This window comes from Semicossyphus pulcher, unplaced genomic scaffold (genome assembly GCF_022749685.1).
Source record: "Semicossyphus pulcher isolate SPU_LCO1_2020_fin unplaced genomic scaffold, fSemPul1.0.p SCAF_2, whole genome shotgun sequence".
Lineage (NCBI taxonomy): Eukaryota > Metazoa > Chordata > Actinopteri > Labriformes > Labridae > Semicossyphus > Semicossyphus pulcher.
The window spans coordinates 26000785-26018442 of NW_027211693.1; the positions used below are offsets into that span (position 1 = coordinate 26000785).

Sequence of the window (17658 nt, forward strand, 5' to 3'; positions counted from 1 at the left end):
AAAGAAAAAGATCACACCATGGCACACTGTGGATCACTTGCGCTCACTTTATACACATGTCCTCAGCTCTCAAACCTTCCTCAGGTAAATGAAATGAGATACAATCATGATTTTTCAGTCAAATAAAAGCCGGCCAAGTCTCTATTTTTGCCAAATGAGTTAAGCCGTTGCACTTGCAGTATTCTTCCTAGTGTCGAGACGACATTCTCCGTAATACTCGGTTTCCCAGCACACAGCAGTGGGAGCTCTGCCAGAGGGAGTAGGCGGGCGTAGAGTATTCTTTCCTCCGTGTTTGCTGAGCAGAGAGAAATGGTTACTATAGTCACAGAAAGAAGAAGAGTGACTATCAAAAGAAAAAGAAGAACAGACTAAAGTGAGATTTTTGAGATTGCTTCATTTTCTGAAAAGATAGTCTCAATGATCTCTTCTCCCTCATTGTGATGCTTTCGTATTGTGTTAGACGAGATGAATGTTTTTGTTTTGCTGTGGTAGGAGAGGATTTTGTGAGATCTCATTCTCGACACAAACTACACAGGCAACTACTTTGACTACTAAATGGTTTAGTTTTTCTTTTTCCAAAGCAACAATTCAAATTAAAGCAGCTTAAATGTTAGTTTGCTGCTGTTAATGGCTGGTATTAGTACATTCATATTTGGGGGTGTTAACTGTTGGTCAGGCAAATCAAGCTACCTTAATATGTTGGACTTGTTTTTTTAACATTTTACATGACTGATCTAGGCTGCACAGTGGCGTCTCACAGCAAGACTGTTCCTGGTTCGAATCCTGGTACGGACGTATGGAGCCTTTCTGTGTGGAGTTTGCATGTTCTTCCCGTGCGTGCGTGGGTTCTCTCCGGGTACTCCAGCAGATATGTGACCTTGTGTGGTAATAGTATCTGGTTGTAAATGGAATGAACCTATGAAATGATATGTACATGTTTATCTCAGAACGTGTACTTCTTTTGTTTATAATTTGAATATTTAATTTAGGGTTTTCCTAAAGCAAATAGCGCTTATCGACTTAGATTTGCTGATATGAGGTGGTGCTAGCATATGATTGGAAGGTTTTACTTGGGCTATGTCTACATTTGGTAACAGGTCTGGGGATGAAGAAAGCACAAAGTCACAAGTTTATGTGATCCACAGTGAGCAGAATTTTATGGATCTATGTCGAACAGAGCTGAAATAAGAGCTTCAACCACAGACTGCTTAAAAACAGCTCCCCAAAGTGAAGCCAAACAATCTTGATCAGGTCATAAAGCCCGCCTCCTCCATGTTAACAGATGGGACGAGTACATCTATAAAGCCAAAATACAAAGGAAATAAATGCTGATTGACGTCCAAGTGTTCATTTTAGGTTTATTTTTAATTAGTTATTTGATGCTGTAAAAATGGATGATTGACAGCTCTGTCGACAAATACAACTCCTGCAGTTGTTTGGACCCTGGCTCTGGAGAAGCAACTTACCATATATCACCAAAAACATGGTTTATTAACAATAAAACAGACAAAGCAAAAGACAATGGTGGCTGATGCCATGCGGCTGATCTTGGCTGCAGTGAGAGGGAGGAGCTTGGCCAAGTCCCTTATAAGCCAGCCCACAGGTGCCAGTAATCAGGAGCTGATGAGTATGGAAGTCAAAGGAAGCCTCAAAGAAAACACATTTAGCTTTGTGCATAACACAGTGTTCTGTTCCAGGGTGGCAGAGTAGAGAAAATGTAACTAACACTAACACTACAGTCATTGAAGCTTCCATATCTGTTAATATCTGCTTCAGACCAACACAAGAAGCTGCTCTGCTGTTTAAGTTAAATGTGAGTGTTGGCTAGCGGAAGGGGCGGGACATCAATACCGCGGCTCCACCAGCCTTTGGCCTCAAATGTGCAAGATGGCAACGCACGCTTTAGGGGATATTCTGGCTTAATTTTTCTACAACACAAGGAGGTTGAGATGCATAGCCCATCTTTATATACAGTAGCTGGATTCAACGCAGGAGAATCCACCACTTGCTTGTGAATCGTTTGCTGCAGCACTTAAACCTGCGCTGAGATTTAGAAGAACATGTTGCTTCTCTCTCTGCACAGAAAAAGCTCAACCTTCCCCACACCTTTTTGAGCAGTGATCAGCGAACAAGTGCGAAAACACACACACACACACACACACACACACACACACAAACACACCCTGCAGACATCTCTGCGCTCTCCCGACTGATTTTTCAAAGGCTCTGCATCTCGTCTGTGTTTGCTCTCCACTCACTCCTCTTTCATCATCCGCCCGTCATCTGGAAAGCATCTTAAATGATTATGTTTTAGCTTCTCCCCCCTTTTTTTTCCCTCAATTCTTAATCTGTCCTTCATGTTCACGCTCCATTTGGCTTGACGGCACAAAGGTGAATCATGAAAGCCTTTTTTTGTTTCAGATTTGTGTCATTTTCATTGCGTAAGCTCTGCCTCTGTGTGCCTCCGCGCTTGTCGGGGACGCGATATGTAAGGCAACATGATTTCTGCTGTTGCTGTTCAAGCTGGCTTCTCTTGAGGTGAAGAGACAGACAGACAGAGAGGGAGACAGAGAGAGATGGGGATTTGACTCTGGGGATTTTGCTCACAAATCATCCACTTTTTTTTTTTTTTAATTGCAATTAAAGCAGTGGCTAAGTGTTCTCCTCTGCCTATTAATCCCCAACAATTAATGTGCGTGGTTCCATAAAACATATTGGCAACTTTCTTAAAGTGAGATTAATTTGGCAGGCAGGAAGCTGAGTGGGCCTTTGTGGAGCTGGTTATCTTTCCTTAGCACATTGGGCTAAGCTCTCCAAGCCTGGTGGAACGGAGAGAAGAGTGTGTGAGTGCAGAGGGAGTGTGATGCAATGTAGGTCATTTGGATGGTGTGAACATCTGAACGTTTTAAGATTTCTCTTCTTGATTGTGTGAAAAAAAAAAATTGGCCGGGAAGAAGAAGGAATGATGCTATTTATTTTTCAACGCCGCTACATGAATGTCTGATTGATTCTGCGGAAAGAAACGACAATTATGAAATCAAGATTCACATGCTGTAGATTTTATGTCGACATTTTTGACTGATCAAAGTTCCTTCTGTGTTTTCTAGCTCTCTGTCTGGCCGCATCGTTGGAGGCGTGTGGTGGTTCTTCACCCTCATCATCATCTCATCCTATACTGCCAACCTGGCTGCCTTCCTGACAGTGGAGAGGATGGTGTCTCCTATAGAGAGTGCCGAGGATTTGGCAAAGCAGACCGAGATCGCCTATGGGACACTGGACGCCGGCTCCACCAAAGAATTCTTCAGGGTGAGAATCAAAGACATTTATGTGAACATCGCTGACAGTGCTGACCTTTGTGACAAATACGTTGCTTTTCCTGCAGCTGGTTCAAAACCAAATCAATGCATTTCACCAGTTGAACGCTTTTAATGTGAAGCAGCAGCAGTATGGGTCATTGAGTTTGCATTATAGGTAACTTGATGCAGCTGTATTACAGTGAACAATAAACAGTGAAGCTGATATCTGACAGATGCAATTACAAACAGTTTCCAGTGAATCCCTGATGAGTTTCATGAAATGATGGACGACACCACTGAAAATGAAAACTTCTGTACAGAGAGCTAATTACAGAATGTAAACACATTAAATGACAATATTGATGAGAAAACATCAACTGCAAAAAATCTAAAAGAGGATTAAAGAGGGGGTATTATGCTCTTTCACATTTTAGACATATACAGTGTTACCATGATAGATGTCCACACTAAACCTGGGTCAGATCTGTAGGTTAAAGTATGTTGGAGTAATCCCCTGTTAAAAAAGTCTCCAGACGCTTCACTTTGTGATGTCACAGAGTGGAGGAACTCTATATTTGGGCATCTGCCGAGACACAGCAGAACTTCCTGGCACAGGTCAAGTACACGCCCACCCAGCAGCCTAGTCTGCCTCAGACTAAGTTGTTTCATTCCAACACTTTATTCAATGGCTCTGCTCGTCAGGTTGTTTAAGAATGTCTTGGATAAAGTGTTTCTTTGGCTGTGAAGGACAGACATCAACGTTTGCTTTTCCAAAGAACAAGAGCAGCAGACGTTCATCTCAAATCGAAAAAGTGAAGTTTACTCTTTGCCGACAACTCTTGCCACAAGGTAGGAGGCGTACCTCAAACAGTTCTGCCCCTCAGCAGGCGCCGGAGACCTGGCCATTCAGAAAAAAGAGGGCTTGTAGGGGCGGGGTTTCTTAAAAACGTTTCATAAATGTAATGAAAAGATGAACTTTAATGTAGCACCATAAAGTTTTAAAATGCTAAATAAAGCATTTCACTGACATTGGCTTTCTCTGTCTTCTTCTCTTTCTTGTTGGCCTGCAGAGGTCTAAGATCGCCGTCTTTGAGAAGATGTGGTCCTACATGAAGGCGGCCGACCCGTCCGTGTTTGTCAAGACCACGGACGAGGGCGTGATGAGAGTCAGGAAGTCCAAGGGCAAGTACGCCTACCTGCTGGAGTCCACGATGAACGAGTACATCGAGCAGAGGAAACCCTGTGACACTATGAAGGTGGGAGGAAACCTGGACTCTAAAGGTTACGGCATCGCCACACCCAAGGGCTCCCCTCTCAGGTAAAGCCCTGCTGCTGCAGTGCAGCTGGATAAAAGCCTCTAATGGCTTTTACTGGAGCACGTGCAGGAGCATCATCCGTCACCTGTTGATTTGTCCATCAACCTCAGTTCATATTCGTCATAATTAGACTCTTTTTTTGTGAAATTTCATGCATTCAAATATTTTTTCTCCTCTTTTTTATTCATAATTACGCATGTTAGTATTTTCTTTTTGTTCTACATACTAGCAGGCGTGGCATTACTTCTTCTACATTACTTTATTAACCTCTTTTCTTCTTTCGTTCAGAGTTTGCACTCTGTCACAAACACATTAACATCTTGATCATGCCTCATTTTCATCACAGAAGGCCATCTTTGTTTGTAACTGCATATGCATGTATGCAGATAGCCCATTTAAAGCTGACTTGTGAGCACTAACAGAAGTGTAAAGTAGAAATATGAGATTCCCCATCCTCTTGAAGCAACACTTGTCTTCCTGCCGGCTGCTAATTACATTCTAAACCTGCTTCATGAACATTTGCTGAGGCTGGTCTCAGGCGGTCCGCTTTGAAACTGAAGCATCCCCTCAAACACACAAAACACTCATACAGAATGTAAATGTACCTCTTAGAAACCAACAGAGCCCTCCAAGCAGGGTTACAGCTTAAAAGAGAGCACATCCCATACGGCTACTTTTCCACTTCCGCCAGGGCTCACACCTTGAATGTGAAATCAGCAGAGTTGAATCTTTCTTTGCCACATTCAATGTGATAAGTGATGTAAGGAATGATAATTCATACTTTTCTGCCGTCGATGTCCAAGAGCAGCAGCTGTCTCTTCACATCACATTAACACCTTAACTAACTTCCCATTCATATTTCTCATGCGACGACAGAGAGAGCGCAGGAGCTGGTGGCATCTGAAGCTTTTAATCTGTCTCTAATAGGCCTCATTCATTTTAATGAAAGGAGCCATATGGGGAGATTTCATTCAAACTCGCTGAGGATTCATTCGGGGTTCCACCTTGGTTGACAGCCAAAGGTCAGAACACGCTGACTGGAAATGTTGCCTGTGTCTAACTCAGAGGCTCCTATTAGTTTACAAATTGGATTTTATACAGCGAAAATGCTGTTTTTAGTGACAAGACAAGCGATTAAACTAATCTTTCCCCAAGTCAGACAGTAAAATTGCTCCAAACCTACAAATTAGCATTCAGATGTCACTGTTTAACAGCTGAGGATGGCCCCATTATCTCTCTCTGTCTGTGTGTTAATTATAAGCAGAGTGATGTATGTTATTCTCAAGTTGCCATTCACAGATGTCTGATACCGAGGTTCATTAACAGGTAACGAAAATTCATGACTGGAGCTGTTGTATTTTAGATGAAGATGTTAAATAGAAATAATTGGGCTGCTCACCTGGAATCCGACATCAGTGAATATCCCGTAAATTCAAAGAGTTGTGTTCAATTATACCTGCCGTGATTTGTGAACAGAGTACTGAGGGATAGGGATGCACAGATTTCAGCTTACCAGTCTGATACGTCCTCACAATTCTGGCTTGTACATATAAGGCCGAAGAACCGATCCTAGAGCAGCCATGTTTTCTACAACTTTGGAGTGACAGTGCAGTGCGGCCGCTCCCCCAAGACTTTACCAACGTGATTCAAAAACCCTTGAGAAAAATAGAACAGTGAAATCATTATTCTGAAAGTTCACATGAAGCTGTAACTGTAAAACATAACTTCTTAATAAGTGGACAGGTTCGAACACCATCATGCTTTGAGGACTGCGCGAACCTGAATCATGCTGCTGTAGTTGTATTGTGTCGTTAATGCATTTAACTTGTTACTCATTGCTTCTTCGATATGCTATTAGTGTGGCTCGAGGGAATAACGATGTCAGTCCGCCACTTTCCCCCAGACTGAAATATTGCAACAATGATTTAATTGCCCTGACACTCGTGGTCTTTAGAGAGATTCCTGCTGATTTAGTTCATTCCCTGATCTTCCCTCTAGTGCCATTAGTGCTAATTAGTAAACGTTAGCATGCGGACATGCTAAACTGTGATTGTGAACACGGTTAACATTATTCCTGCTTAACATCAGCATGTTAGCGTGTGTGCTCATCTTCACTCAGACGTAGCAGACTCTTCTTGTTTCTGCAGTCTGGATTGAGGACAGACACACCATCACATTTATCTCTTCTGATGTAAAATGCCATCTTTACCATAAAATTGCTGATGTTGTGTGCATATACAGACTATACAAACACAACACAAAAGGGCCACTTTGTCCATGCAGTATTTCCAAGCTACTTAAGAAAAAACAAAACAGGCTTTATGAAATCACATCAATTTTTGGTTACGTTAGATGAAAGGGAACGACACTGTTTACACCATTAGGTCCAGAGTAAAAGCTCACAGCCGTCTTTGTGCTTAAATGCTTCTTTTGTAAGTGAAGGTAAACAGTTGTAGTTTAATGAAAAGTTAAGTTTAAAGCAGCCGAGGAACAAAGCAAATAAACTTTAAAAAGTATTTAGTGTGAAACCAGGGGCCTGTACTACGAAGTGAGTTCAACACACCCAGGGTATCTTCTCCTGATCTGGCTTCATTAAGGCAATCACGCTAAGCAGTTAGATATGAAGAAGTTACAGTAACGAATGCTTACTTTTATATCTTATAAGTACAAAAGTACTTCAGGCTTTAGTTCTCTTATCAGTCTCTGTTGTATATCAGTAAAGCACGATGAATATCTTTCATGAATATATTTAAAAATCAGACGATTAAGCAGAAGTGTTTAACCGGTCTCTCTCCCTCCTCCCTCTCGCGATCAGCACAGAGCTCCTGAATAAAGAGACCTGATTGGTCAGAAGGTAGTAGTACAGGTTGATCTCTTATCTCCAACATCAGCACAAGTTACCATGATGATCTAGCCCAGTAAGAAGTGAACCACCTTCGCAGTACTGAAAACCCGGAGTAACCCTGAAGTTACCTCGATAACCACAAATCATGCTTCGTAGTGCTTTTAGCTTATTTATTATTTAGATCTGTATCAGGGCCCAGATCTGTGCCGGATTGGATGTATGAAAATACATATGAATTTTAATACTCATATTGCATTGCAGGTATAATTGAAAGCAGCACTTTGAAAAATGAATACTTAAATTTCTCTTCACTTTCCAGGATGTGCGGACTGTGTTCAACCTACACTGTGAAATGTTCTCTTTATATTCTGTTCTCCCTCCTTCATTCCTAACATGTATGATGTCCTGCCACCCCATGCCTGCCTCACTTTTTACCCCATCCCACCGAACACACGACACAGTAGCCTCCCTGACTTCCACTCACCTCGAAACACCTGACCAAACTAACCAGCGCCCTGCAGGTCTGCGGACCCTCCATGCCCACTCACTTTGACTTCTTTCTTTTCCTGAGAAAGAATTCAGAGGTTTTACCAGCTCAGTGGAGACATGTGTTCCCTACAGCTGTGTTGTGCCCTTAAGGTTGGGGATAAAGACTCGTCTGCAGCTGCTGGTGAGAGAGGCAGCAAACTAAATAGATGCCGCACAAAAGAATAGACACTGATTTGAAGGAAGAGATGATCTGATGAAGGCTGTAATCTGAACTTCTTTTATGCTTATTCTGATTGCAGGATTCTGCCTTTCTGTTATTTGTGGGTGCAGAGAGTCTTTGTCCACGGCCAGTCAGCTATAGGAAATACACACGTACACTCGCCAGAGAGAGAGAGCAGAACCTCTGGAGATGCTTTGGGTTCAAACAGACCCATGGTCAGGACTCCGTCTAAAGTTGGTCACATGGTTTCCTTTCAGCCAGTTTAACAAATGAACTTGTTTTGGAAGTGAAACTGACAGTTTAAACATTCAAAGCCTCTGTCTGCATTCGTCTCCGCTGATATAAATTAATCAACACAGGCCTCTATTCACTAGGATGCCGTTATGGGTTGAATATTGATAGGTTAGTTACCATAGCAATCTGTATGCTGCTGCCACCGAAAGGAAATTACCATCCGTAGACAGACTTCCGCATCCAAGGCATCTCCATTTATAGAGTCTGCTCTGCTCTCCTTCTGAAGACGCTGCCTGGTAAAACCTGACTCTGCTACTGTATGGGCGCTCAGCTTCACAGCCCATCGCAGATATATTGCTTACATGTGCATCAAAAGCCAGCTCTCCTGCTTCATGTCAGTAGTTTCAAGCAGGAGTTTGTAATCTTAAATCACTGTTATGTCATAATCACCACCACCATGCGACCAATCTCTTATATCTGTCCCGTAGAGTGTCTCCTAATGGTTATCATTTCATATTATTTTCAAGAAACCCAGTAAACCTGGCAGTGTTAAAACTGAACGAGCAGGGCCTCTTGGACAAATTGAAAAACAAGTGGTGGTACGACAAGGGAGAGTGCGGCAGCGGGGGCGGGGACTCCAAGGTCAGAGCCAGTTTGATAAACCCTGCGGGTAACCCACCACCACTGGGAGTGGGGGTGTGTTGGGACGGGGGTAACCGGCAGGCCCACACTGCACTACCACTCTGGCAACACTTAATCTCTCTGCGGTGTGGCTGAGAGCACTGGAAAAGTGCAGGGGACGGGGGAGCAGGTTGTTTATTTGACCTGCGGTGGCTGAATTCGAAACCCAAAGAGGGGGATTTTTTTGTACCCTCTCCTCTTCTTGAACAAAATGAACAGCCATGTTTTTGAATCGATAAATGCAAAGTAATTAAAGCAGCAGAGTCCCTCGTGCTCAATAATATTTGAAGATGCATCCATTAAGTGGCTTTGGGATTTGTTCAGTTTAGTTGTTACCTTTGGCGATTTACTTTTGACAAAAGATTTAATTGAAACATCCGTGTTGCATAAGAGAGGATAAGCAGTGTGCCGGTTGCCCAAAGTGATATAGTAATACACATCTACCGCGTTAGAGAGCAAGTCAACCAAGCTAGATGGAGTATTAATGCATATCACTTTGACTCTGATGCTTATAATGATGTTTATGCTGTATCTAAATGTGTTTGTGTGTGTGCGTACGTGTGGTGTGTGTGATACGTTTTTTTGACCTTTAAGCAAGCTCAAGCATTAACGTCTGTATTTGCTGCTCTGTGTTTCTGAATTAATAACATAAAATAACATGGTATAATATGTTATTTATGTTATTTCTTTATGGTTGGAAGAATCCCAGTAAATCTAGCGGTGTTGAAACTCAATGAGCAAGCCGTCTTAGACAAACTGAAAAACAAATGGTGGTACGATAAAGGGGAGTGTGGCAGCAAGGACTCCGGAAGAAAGGTTAGTCTCCATCCCAAACGTGTAACCTCACAGCACCTCCCAGCACAACCCCGTCCTGATCCTAGACCAGCCCCAAGTCCAGCCCTCTGCCTCTATCACACTGAACAGTACCCCCCATGTGGTTCTACCAGTACTACTGGATTGGCCCGAACATAAGACCACCGTTGACTTTACAACACATGATTTCACGCAGACTTTTAAGGAGCAACTTGCAGGTTGGAGACCCCAGTGAATCCGGAAATTCATCTAGTAATTATATTTTCATCAGAATATATGAATTAATACACAACAGCGGCTTCTGGAGTTATTATTTTTTACATTTTCTTATATTTCCGCATCAAAAGTCTGCCGATTATTAACGGGTCTAACATTAATAAATATGGCCAAAAAAAATCTAAATGCCAGTCTTGTCATTGAAGATGAAGAAATTAATTCATACGACGGACCACAAGCTTGTAATTATGAGCCTGTTAGGCGTCACAGAGACCAGGGACAGGCCAGGATGAGGAGAAATAACGGCCACAGGAGAGACATTGAGTTGTAGGGCGTTGAGATCCAGTGGAGAACTGGGCAGGTGTTGTGATGAGTGACTGGCGTTAGCCAGCAATATCTAGCGATATCGAACTCTGTGCTCACATCACAACAACATAAAGTTTATCACATACCAAAGGCAATAACAAATCATGAGACAGAGAGGGAGAGAGAGTGATGACAGTTTCCACTTTGCAATGCAATGTTAGACTACGGGAATAATATCTACATGATACGATACGACCGCTCAGACTCATTAACACCTACTTCTGAATGTTGAGCTAAGGCAGAGTCAGACAAGGCGAGTCCCTCTTGTTATATAATTTGACGCGATGTTGAAAAAAAAAAGACGTTTTTAACTGCCACTTTTCCCTCTAAATGTGTGCCCTTGTGTCTTGTAAAAAAAGACCACAGCCATTTTCAGACAAGGCTGAGTATTGATGTATTAAAAAAATGTACCTGCAAGTTGCTCTTGAAGGATGAGAATCACTTAATGTTCTATAACGGCAGATACACTTTATCAAGACACTATTACTGCTCCTATCACAGTAGTTATATCAGAAAGCACATACAAAAATTAACAGTGTTACATCACATTTTTTTTATATTTACTCTCATTGTGGGTGAGCCTTGTGTGCTCTGGATGAGTTTAAAAAATAATACCACCTGACACATGACTTTTCTGCTGTAACATTAGCATGAGGCAGCAAAAAACAGCTAAAGGTTAGCGTGAGCTTATGTAACTTTTCCTTTGCAGCAACTGTGGCCTCAATTGTCCATTCAAAGACCATTGTAAATGCTAGAGCATAACGTAACAGTAGTAGAAATGGAGAAGGGTCATAAAGTCCACAAAATGAGTCAGGGATGTTTTACAGCAGTATAGTACTTGGGTTTGCTAGCAGTAGCTAACATTAGCTTCCAAAAGCTACTGGTTATGTGGAAGTAATGCTGTTGCAGGACATCCCCTAAGTGTATTTAACCGACCAATTGACTTTCATAAGGGACAATGTGTTTTGTTTTCTCTTTCAAAACGTACTTCTTTTAAAACCAGCTTAAAGGGGATAATTAGAAAAATGGCCCACCAAGCAACACTAAAACAAGCCAGCTTAATGTAGCTTAGCCTATTCTCTAGCGCACAGGTCGTCACAAATTTCACAGAGAATAGCTGTTTCTAGTCTGCTGCTATAGTCTTTAATGTGATACAAACTCTTTTTAAACCTTCACATGAAACATTGTCTTATATTCGGGCCAGTACTCTGGTGGTACTCTGGTGTCTATTTGTTCCCACTGATGAGCTTGTGTTGTCAGATGTTCATTACCACTGTGTACATAAATATTGTGTGGTGGATTAGTAAGGATTGTTACAATGTTTTGTTGTACATAATAGTGACTACAGTTACCCTCTAGGAGGGATAAATCCTGCCTCTGAAAATAGATTGCCCATACCTCCAAATGTACACAGACACACACTCAGACGTGTACACATGGATGAAGTGTGATGATAACCTTGAGTTTGTACTGTAGATTAAATATGAATCACTCTCACAGCAATGTGTTACCATAAAACTCTCTCCCAAGGAGAACGTTGGGAAAATAGAAACACAGAAGGATACAAAGGAGGCAGATGATGACATTAGGCCTTTGAACCTTGTTCAAACATGTTGAGGGGGGGTAACCTTTGCATCCTTGCTCTTATAAGGATTCTGCCCCAACTCTCAATCGTATAAATGTACAGATGCAAACTCAATCTGCTAGATAAACCCCTGAGTCACACCAAGTCTGTGCTTGCATGAATTTGCATTTAATGGAACCACTTTTTAGGAAGTAGACTTCTTCTCCCTGACAGAGAAGCTTTCACTCTTTAGTTGTACGTGTTGGAAATCACAGCTGGCGTTGCGATCCTGTCACTACACATGTCAAAAAATCTTCCTCTCTCATGCCGATACTTTAAAACTTGAGAGCAAGAGTGTCAAACCATGTGCTATGAAGGACTCACATATCACAAACAAAAATTTTCTGAGAGCACAATTTTAGCTAAACACTCATGGAAGTCCCACCATCATTGGTATGTGAAGAAAACCTTTGCAGGGCTCATGAGTCTACATTAAAGTGAAGTTTACTTTGAAATATATATTGTTAAAAAGGTAATGGGGAACTAGAACCCTCATATATGTGTACTACTCATATCTGTATGCTAACTTTGTAGCTCTTTCTAGAAGCTAGTCAGCTTAGCTTAGCATAAAGACTAAAACTTGGAGACAGCTAGCCTGGTCCCTTCCAAAGTGACAAAATCAACCTACCAGCACCTTTTTTTAAATTTCAGTTTTTGTAAACAAATAGTCATGTATTTAACTGTTAGCAGTTTCGCCCTGTTCCCAGTCTTTATGCTAACATAAGCTAGCTGGCTGCTTATTTTTAGCTTCATAATTAGGCCTACAGTTTTGACACGGTTGTCAATCTTCTCCTCTAACCTTCTGCAAGAAGCAAATAAGCTCTTCTTTTAAGATTTGAGGGCTCACTATATGTGAATATCTTGTGCTTTTTAGCTCTTGAAAACCACTCCAACTGGACACTCTAAGTATTTGCTAGCTGGACTAAGACACTAGTTTCATTTTTCTTTGGGTTTAATTGTATTTTGGAATTGGTCTGGCAAAGCTCTGTAAACTCTCAGTCTTCATGAGCACATAGTTTGACACACATTCCAGTTAATAACTTATTTCCATGGAATTATTTAAATGAATGACAGGTTACCCTATGAAGTGAACTAAACAAATGCAAGCCTGAATGTCAGTAGTGGCTAAAGATCAGTTGGGCAGATATACTGAGTTAACTGTAAGCTCAAATGCGAGGCATAATAAAGCTTAAATCCTAACAGAGATATACGAAGTCTTCCATGTGGCACTAAATCTCTTTAAGTGACTCAAAGGTATTCCCCAAACAGATCCACATGAAATAACATCCTCATTAGACCCAATTGTTCCATGAGAGCCCTTAAAGTTGACTGACTCAATTTTATAATGATTAATTTCTTGACAGAATATAAATAGGCATAAATATAAATAGGCACCGCTGCCGTAGAGATTAATGACCCATGATATAGAGCAATGTCAAGCTAAATAGTTGTTTGTGCTGTTGCTGCATGGATGCATGTGTTGTGGTGTGTTTGTGCTCTTTACCTGTCCCTCTCTCCTGTAAGAAATGTAATGTTGAGAAGTTATGTGTATGGGTTTATTGATATTTTGAATTCAAAAGGTCTATATAGGCATTGTGTAAAAAAAAGTTGTAAAAGTATTTTTTTTTAAAGGGATAGTTTGGATTTTTTGAAGTGGGGTTGTATGAGGTACTTATCGTAACTCTACTACGTACAGTAGATAACAGTCAGCACGGTCCCTGTTGGGAGAAGCCAGCCGGAGTTCCTACATGGAAGTTAAGCTAAGCACTGCTGCAGACAGGGACAGGGGTACCCCATAACTTTAGCCACTTAAAAGAGTCCTACATATAAACCACATTTCAGTTTAAGTGTACGCTGCATTTTTGATTTTTTCCTTACTTCACATTGGCGTTAGACAGCCCTTTCCCTCGGCACTAGAGACTTTAAGCAGCGACTGTTGAAGGGACAGTTATGGCGTTTGAAAAATTCCTCTTTGCACACTTCCTGTCGTTGTAAGCAGGTAATTATAAATGTTTTATCATATTTGACACCCCATAAAGTAATGTACACTCTTGTTAAGATTTTAAGAGACATTGTAGCTGTTTTCGTAATAAGCAGAAGTAGCCGTTGTTACAAATCGTTGCTTAGTGACATTAGATTTCTACCACCTAGACAAACCATTGGAATGCTTCATGGATGCTGTAGCCGTCCCTCAGCCGTTGCTGCTTTAAGTCCCTACTATGTTTTACTCTGCACAATGGCCCTGTATACCTACACATGCAGCGTGCAGTATCATAACAGCTGTTCGGGTCCGTGGTTAGCAGCTGAGACAGCAAAGATGAGAAAATACAATATTTTAGAAACAACGAAATGCCGCTCACTCATACAACACCACTTAAAAAAATAACAAATATCCCTTTAATATATGGGGCCTGTCTCACAAAAAAAGTTCAATACAGTCTGTTCTTCTTATAAATTACTGGTTTTACTAATTTAATCAAACATAAGTGACTGGACAACTATTCTCAGAAAGCTGGGAACCAACCAGTCAACTGCAATACAGTTTTAAGAGCATTGAATTTAATAAGAGAAATAGATTAAACAGTTGATCCGGGCTGGGTAGTTTTACCTCACACATGCACAAAGGTTATGTGAAGTGGAGTTTAAAAATACACAATGTTAGGACACAACTAGAGTATAAAAATATACCAACAGTACACAGACAATCATTGTTATTAGATTATAATAATATGCTAAGCAAGATTTATTCCAGGAAGAGCAAATATAACAAAAAGGGAAAATTAAAGTGTAACATTAATGTTGCCTCTATTTATGCAGAGGAGCAGTCCAGGGCTATGATTTGTGAAATGAAAAAGGACCCGATAAAGCCCTGTGACCAAACAGTGGCCTGCATAAATCACTAGGAGCTAATTTCAGTGTGCAGACATTCTTCCTTTTTTAAATTAAAAACTCTGATCAGTGGCCGTTATTAGGGCGCAGTCGGTCTTATTTATGCCAATGTCATCATGAAGTCGGCTCATGTCTTCTGCTCCTGCAGTGATGGAATATGAGTCCAGCAGTCTATGTTTAACTGAAAGAATTTCAATTACATTAATATGCAATAGTAGGTTTTATTATTGGCTATTCATACCACCCACTGTCCTTGCTGTTTGGTGAGTAGCCCTGGTTTGTAGCCAGATTGGAACGATAGGTGTACTACTTATTATTTATGATATATTTTTTATCAATGGACTTGCTAATGCTAAGTGATGTTCTTTTCCCTTTCCTACTACATTTCCCACCACCTACTTACTGTTTTATAGCCAGGCTGGAACACGTATCTGTAGCATGTATCAGAAATAATTAATTATCTGAGGAGGAATAAAACTAAGACATTGTAGTAATTGCCTGGGGTTTGTTAGGTTAACATGAATGCACTATTTAGCCTCTTCTTTGATCCAATAAGGATGTTGGCACAATTATTCTTAGACTACAGTTCCAATGGTAAGCCTGGACAAACTTTTCCAGGTTGAGTTTGTATCATTATAAACTAGCTTGAACTATTTTTGTTTGAAGATATAATCTCAGGGATTTTCATAAATAAATGTCTGTTAAGTCACTATCTATTGCTATCGCCGAATGAGGTAACACAATGGTGATTGCGCCTATGGCCCACTGATGAAAGCCTTTGCATTTGCAGTATTACAGACTGGGTGTCTGTGGCGACTTTCGCGGAAAAAATCCCAAGCGGCGCCCAGTTAGTGACGCGTTTTCCATCAGCCAGCAGTGGTTGGTCTGCCAGAGAGGGTAGGCGGAGCTAAGCGGCTGCTTTTCCGGTCCGCTGTTGTGAGTAAACAGTAATCTACTATGGCTGAAAGAAAAGATGGATGACTACAGATACAACTTCAAAAATAAGTGAAAATCCAAAGAAAAAGAAACAAATTCGACACTCAGATGAAGCAAACAGTCTAAAAAGGAAAGCGACCGTCAGCGAGGAAAATCAAGAGTTACAACCGGAGCCAACCTTGGACGTCACACATGCGACACTGTCTGGATATCTGGGAAGTGTGCTCCCGCAATTAGTTTGTCGCCATAGGTGCCGCCAAAGAGAACGAAACTGAGATCTACGAGATTACAACTTTAACTAAAAAGTTAGATCTTTAGTTATCCAGCTAATCTAATAAATCCTGACTTTGTGAGACAGGCCTCTAAAATGTATGTTTGTTTTTGTGTAGCGTGTGTGTCTCTCTTGTCCCCTAGTCCTGTACTTAACATGAATGTACTTTGTCTCTCTGTGCTCCTAATTAGCCAGGTTTGTGTGTATGCTGTATGAGTGTTTGAGAGAATGTGTGTGTATCTTTGTTAGTTTGCTTAAAATGCATTTGAGTCCTTGAACTCCAAATACTTGTTTGTGAAACTAATGTTTGTCTATACATTTGTGTGTGTGAATCAGCGTTACTGTCTTCAGGTTTAGGTAATGTGTATAAAGAGTCTGTTTCGATGCCCCTATCACTCCTCACTTCTGCCCTTTATTCCGCCTCCCCCCCAGGACAAGACGAGCGCTCTGAGCCTCAGCAACGTGGCGGGAGTCTTCTACATCCTGATCGGCGGCCTGGGCCTGGCCATGCTGGTGGCGCTGGTGGAGTTCTGCTACAAGTCCAGGACTGAGTCGCGCCGAATGAAGGTGTCCACCGCGCGAGCTGCTGCCGCGTCAGCCGCTCAGGCCTTTCACTGCTCAGCCTTAGACAGTGGTGCTAGCGCCCCCTACACAGAGCTGCAGAGCTACGGCCTGTACGCCAACAACACTGTTAAGATATAAGGGCAGAGCACAGCCACGGGGTAGGAAACGCTGTGATCAATAATGATGATGATGATGATGATGATGACATCCGCCTCCTCACCCCCCCGTCCATCTAACCGTGATCACAGCAGGGCCTCTCACGGCTTCCACCGCAGTGCAAACGCTCTCCTGTACCTCTCTCTACCTCTGCCGCTCACGTCTTTACGTCACTGACCTCTTGCAGTGTTGTTGATCACTTGATTTTAAAATTGCCCTCATGCCTGTTTCTTTAGGATCTTTGAGTTTAAATATGTAGTGCACGAGCTGACGCCAGAGCAGTACATGCAATCATCAACCTTTGTTAGCTGCAAGGTTAGCGTACAGCATTTCACACTAGTTTGGGCTTTAAAGTCTCCAGCTAAAAATGCTCTTACATAATATTTTATTTACTGTGTTAGCTACTTTAAATGCTTAATTGCATTGACTCTAAAGTTTGTCTACCTCAGGTGTAGTTTCAGCTTTGATAAGTGTTCCTTTGGTCCAATTACAACGCTCATTACAGTCATCTCATTCACAAATTAAAAGAAGTTTGACTCTGCAGCCCAGGTATGAAGGCAATTTAAATCACAGTGGTACATCTATCTACCTCTGTCGCTCTGAGCAAACCTCTCCCTGCTCCTTTTTCTCTGTTTGCTGAACTGTCTCGCAAAAGCAGGGCCCATTGTGGTGAACATCCTTTATATGTATACCATAAGGCAGGCCTGGTGCGGCTCACATGTGTTCCATCACTGCTGTAACC

General features: G+C 41.6%; 1 protein-coding gene across 3 annotated transcripts in view; it reads left to right on the forward strand.

Annotated features, from left to right (window-relative positions):
* The window catches only part of gria1a (glutamate receptor, ionotropic, AMPA 1a), an 86598-nt gene that overhangs the window by 63224 nt on the left and 5716 nt on the right, over positions 1-17658 (forward strand). Inside the window, exons 12-15 of one of the 3 annotated variants that reach the window (XM_069670304.1) lie at positions 3108-3306; positions 4367-4614; positions 8928-9042; positions 16629-16763. In XM_069670304.1, the coding sequence (XP_069526405.1) occupies positions 3108-3306; positions 4367-4614; positions 8928-9042; positions 16629-16763 (697 nt within the window). Of the gene's footprint in view, positions 1-3107; positions 3307-4366; positions 4615-8927; positions 9043-9782; positions 9898-16628; positions 16919-17658 lie in introns of all 3 variants that reach the window. The other 2 variants (XM_069670306.1, XM_069670305.1) reach the window with 2 other exon arrangements.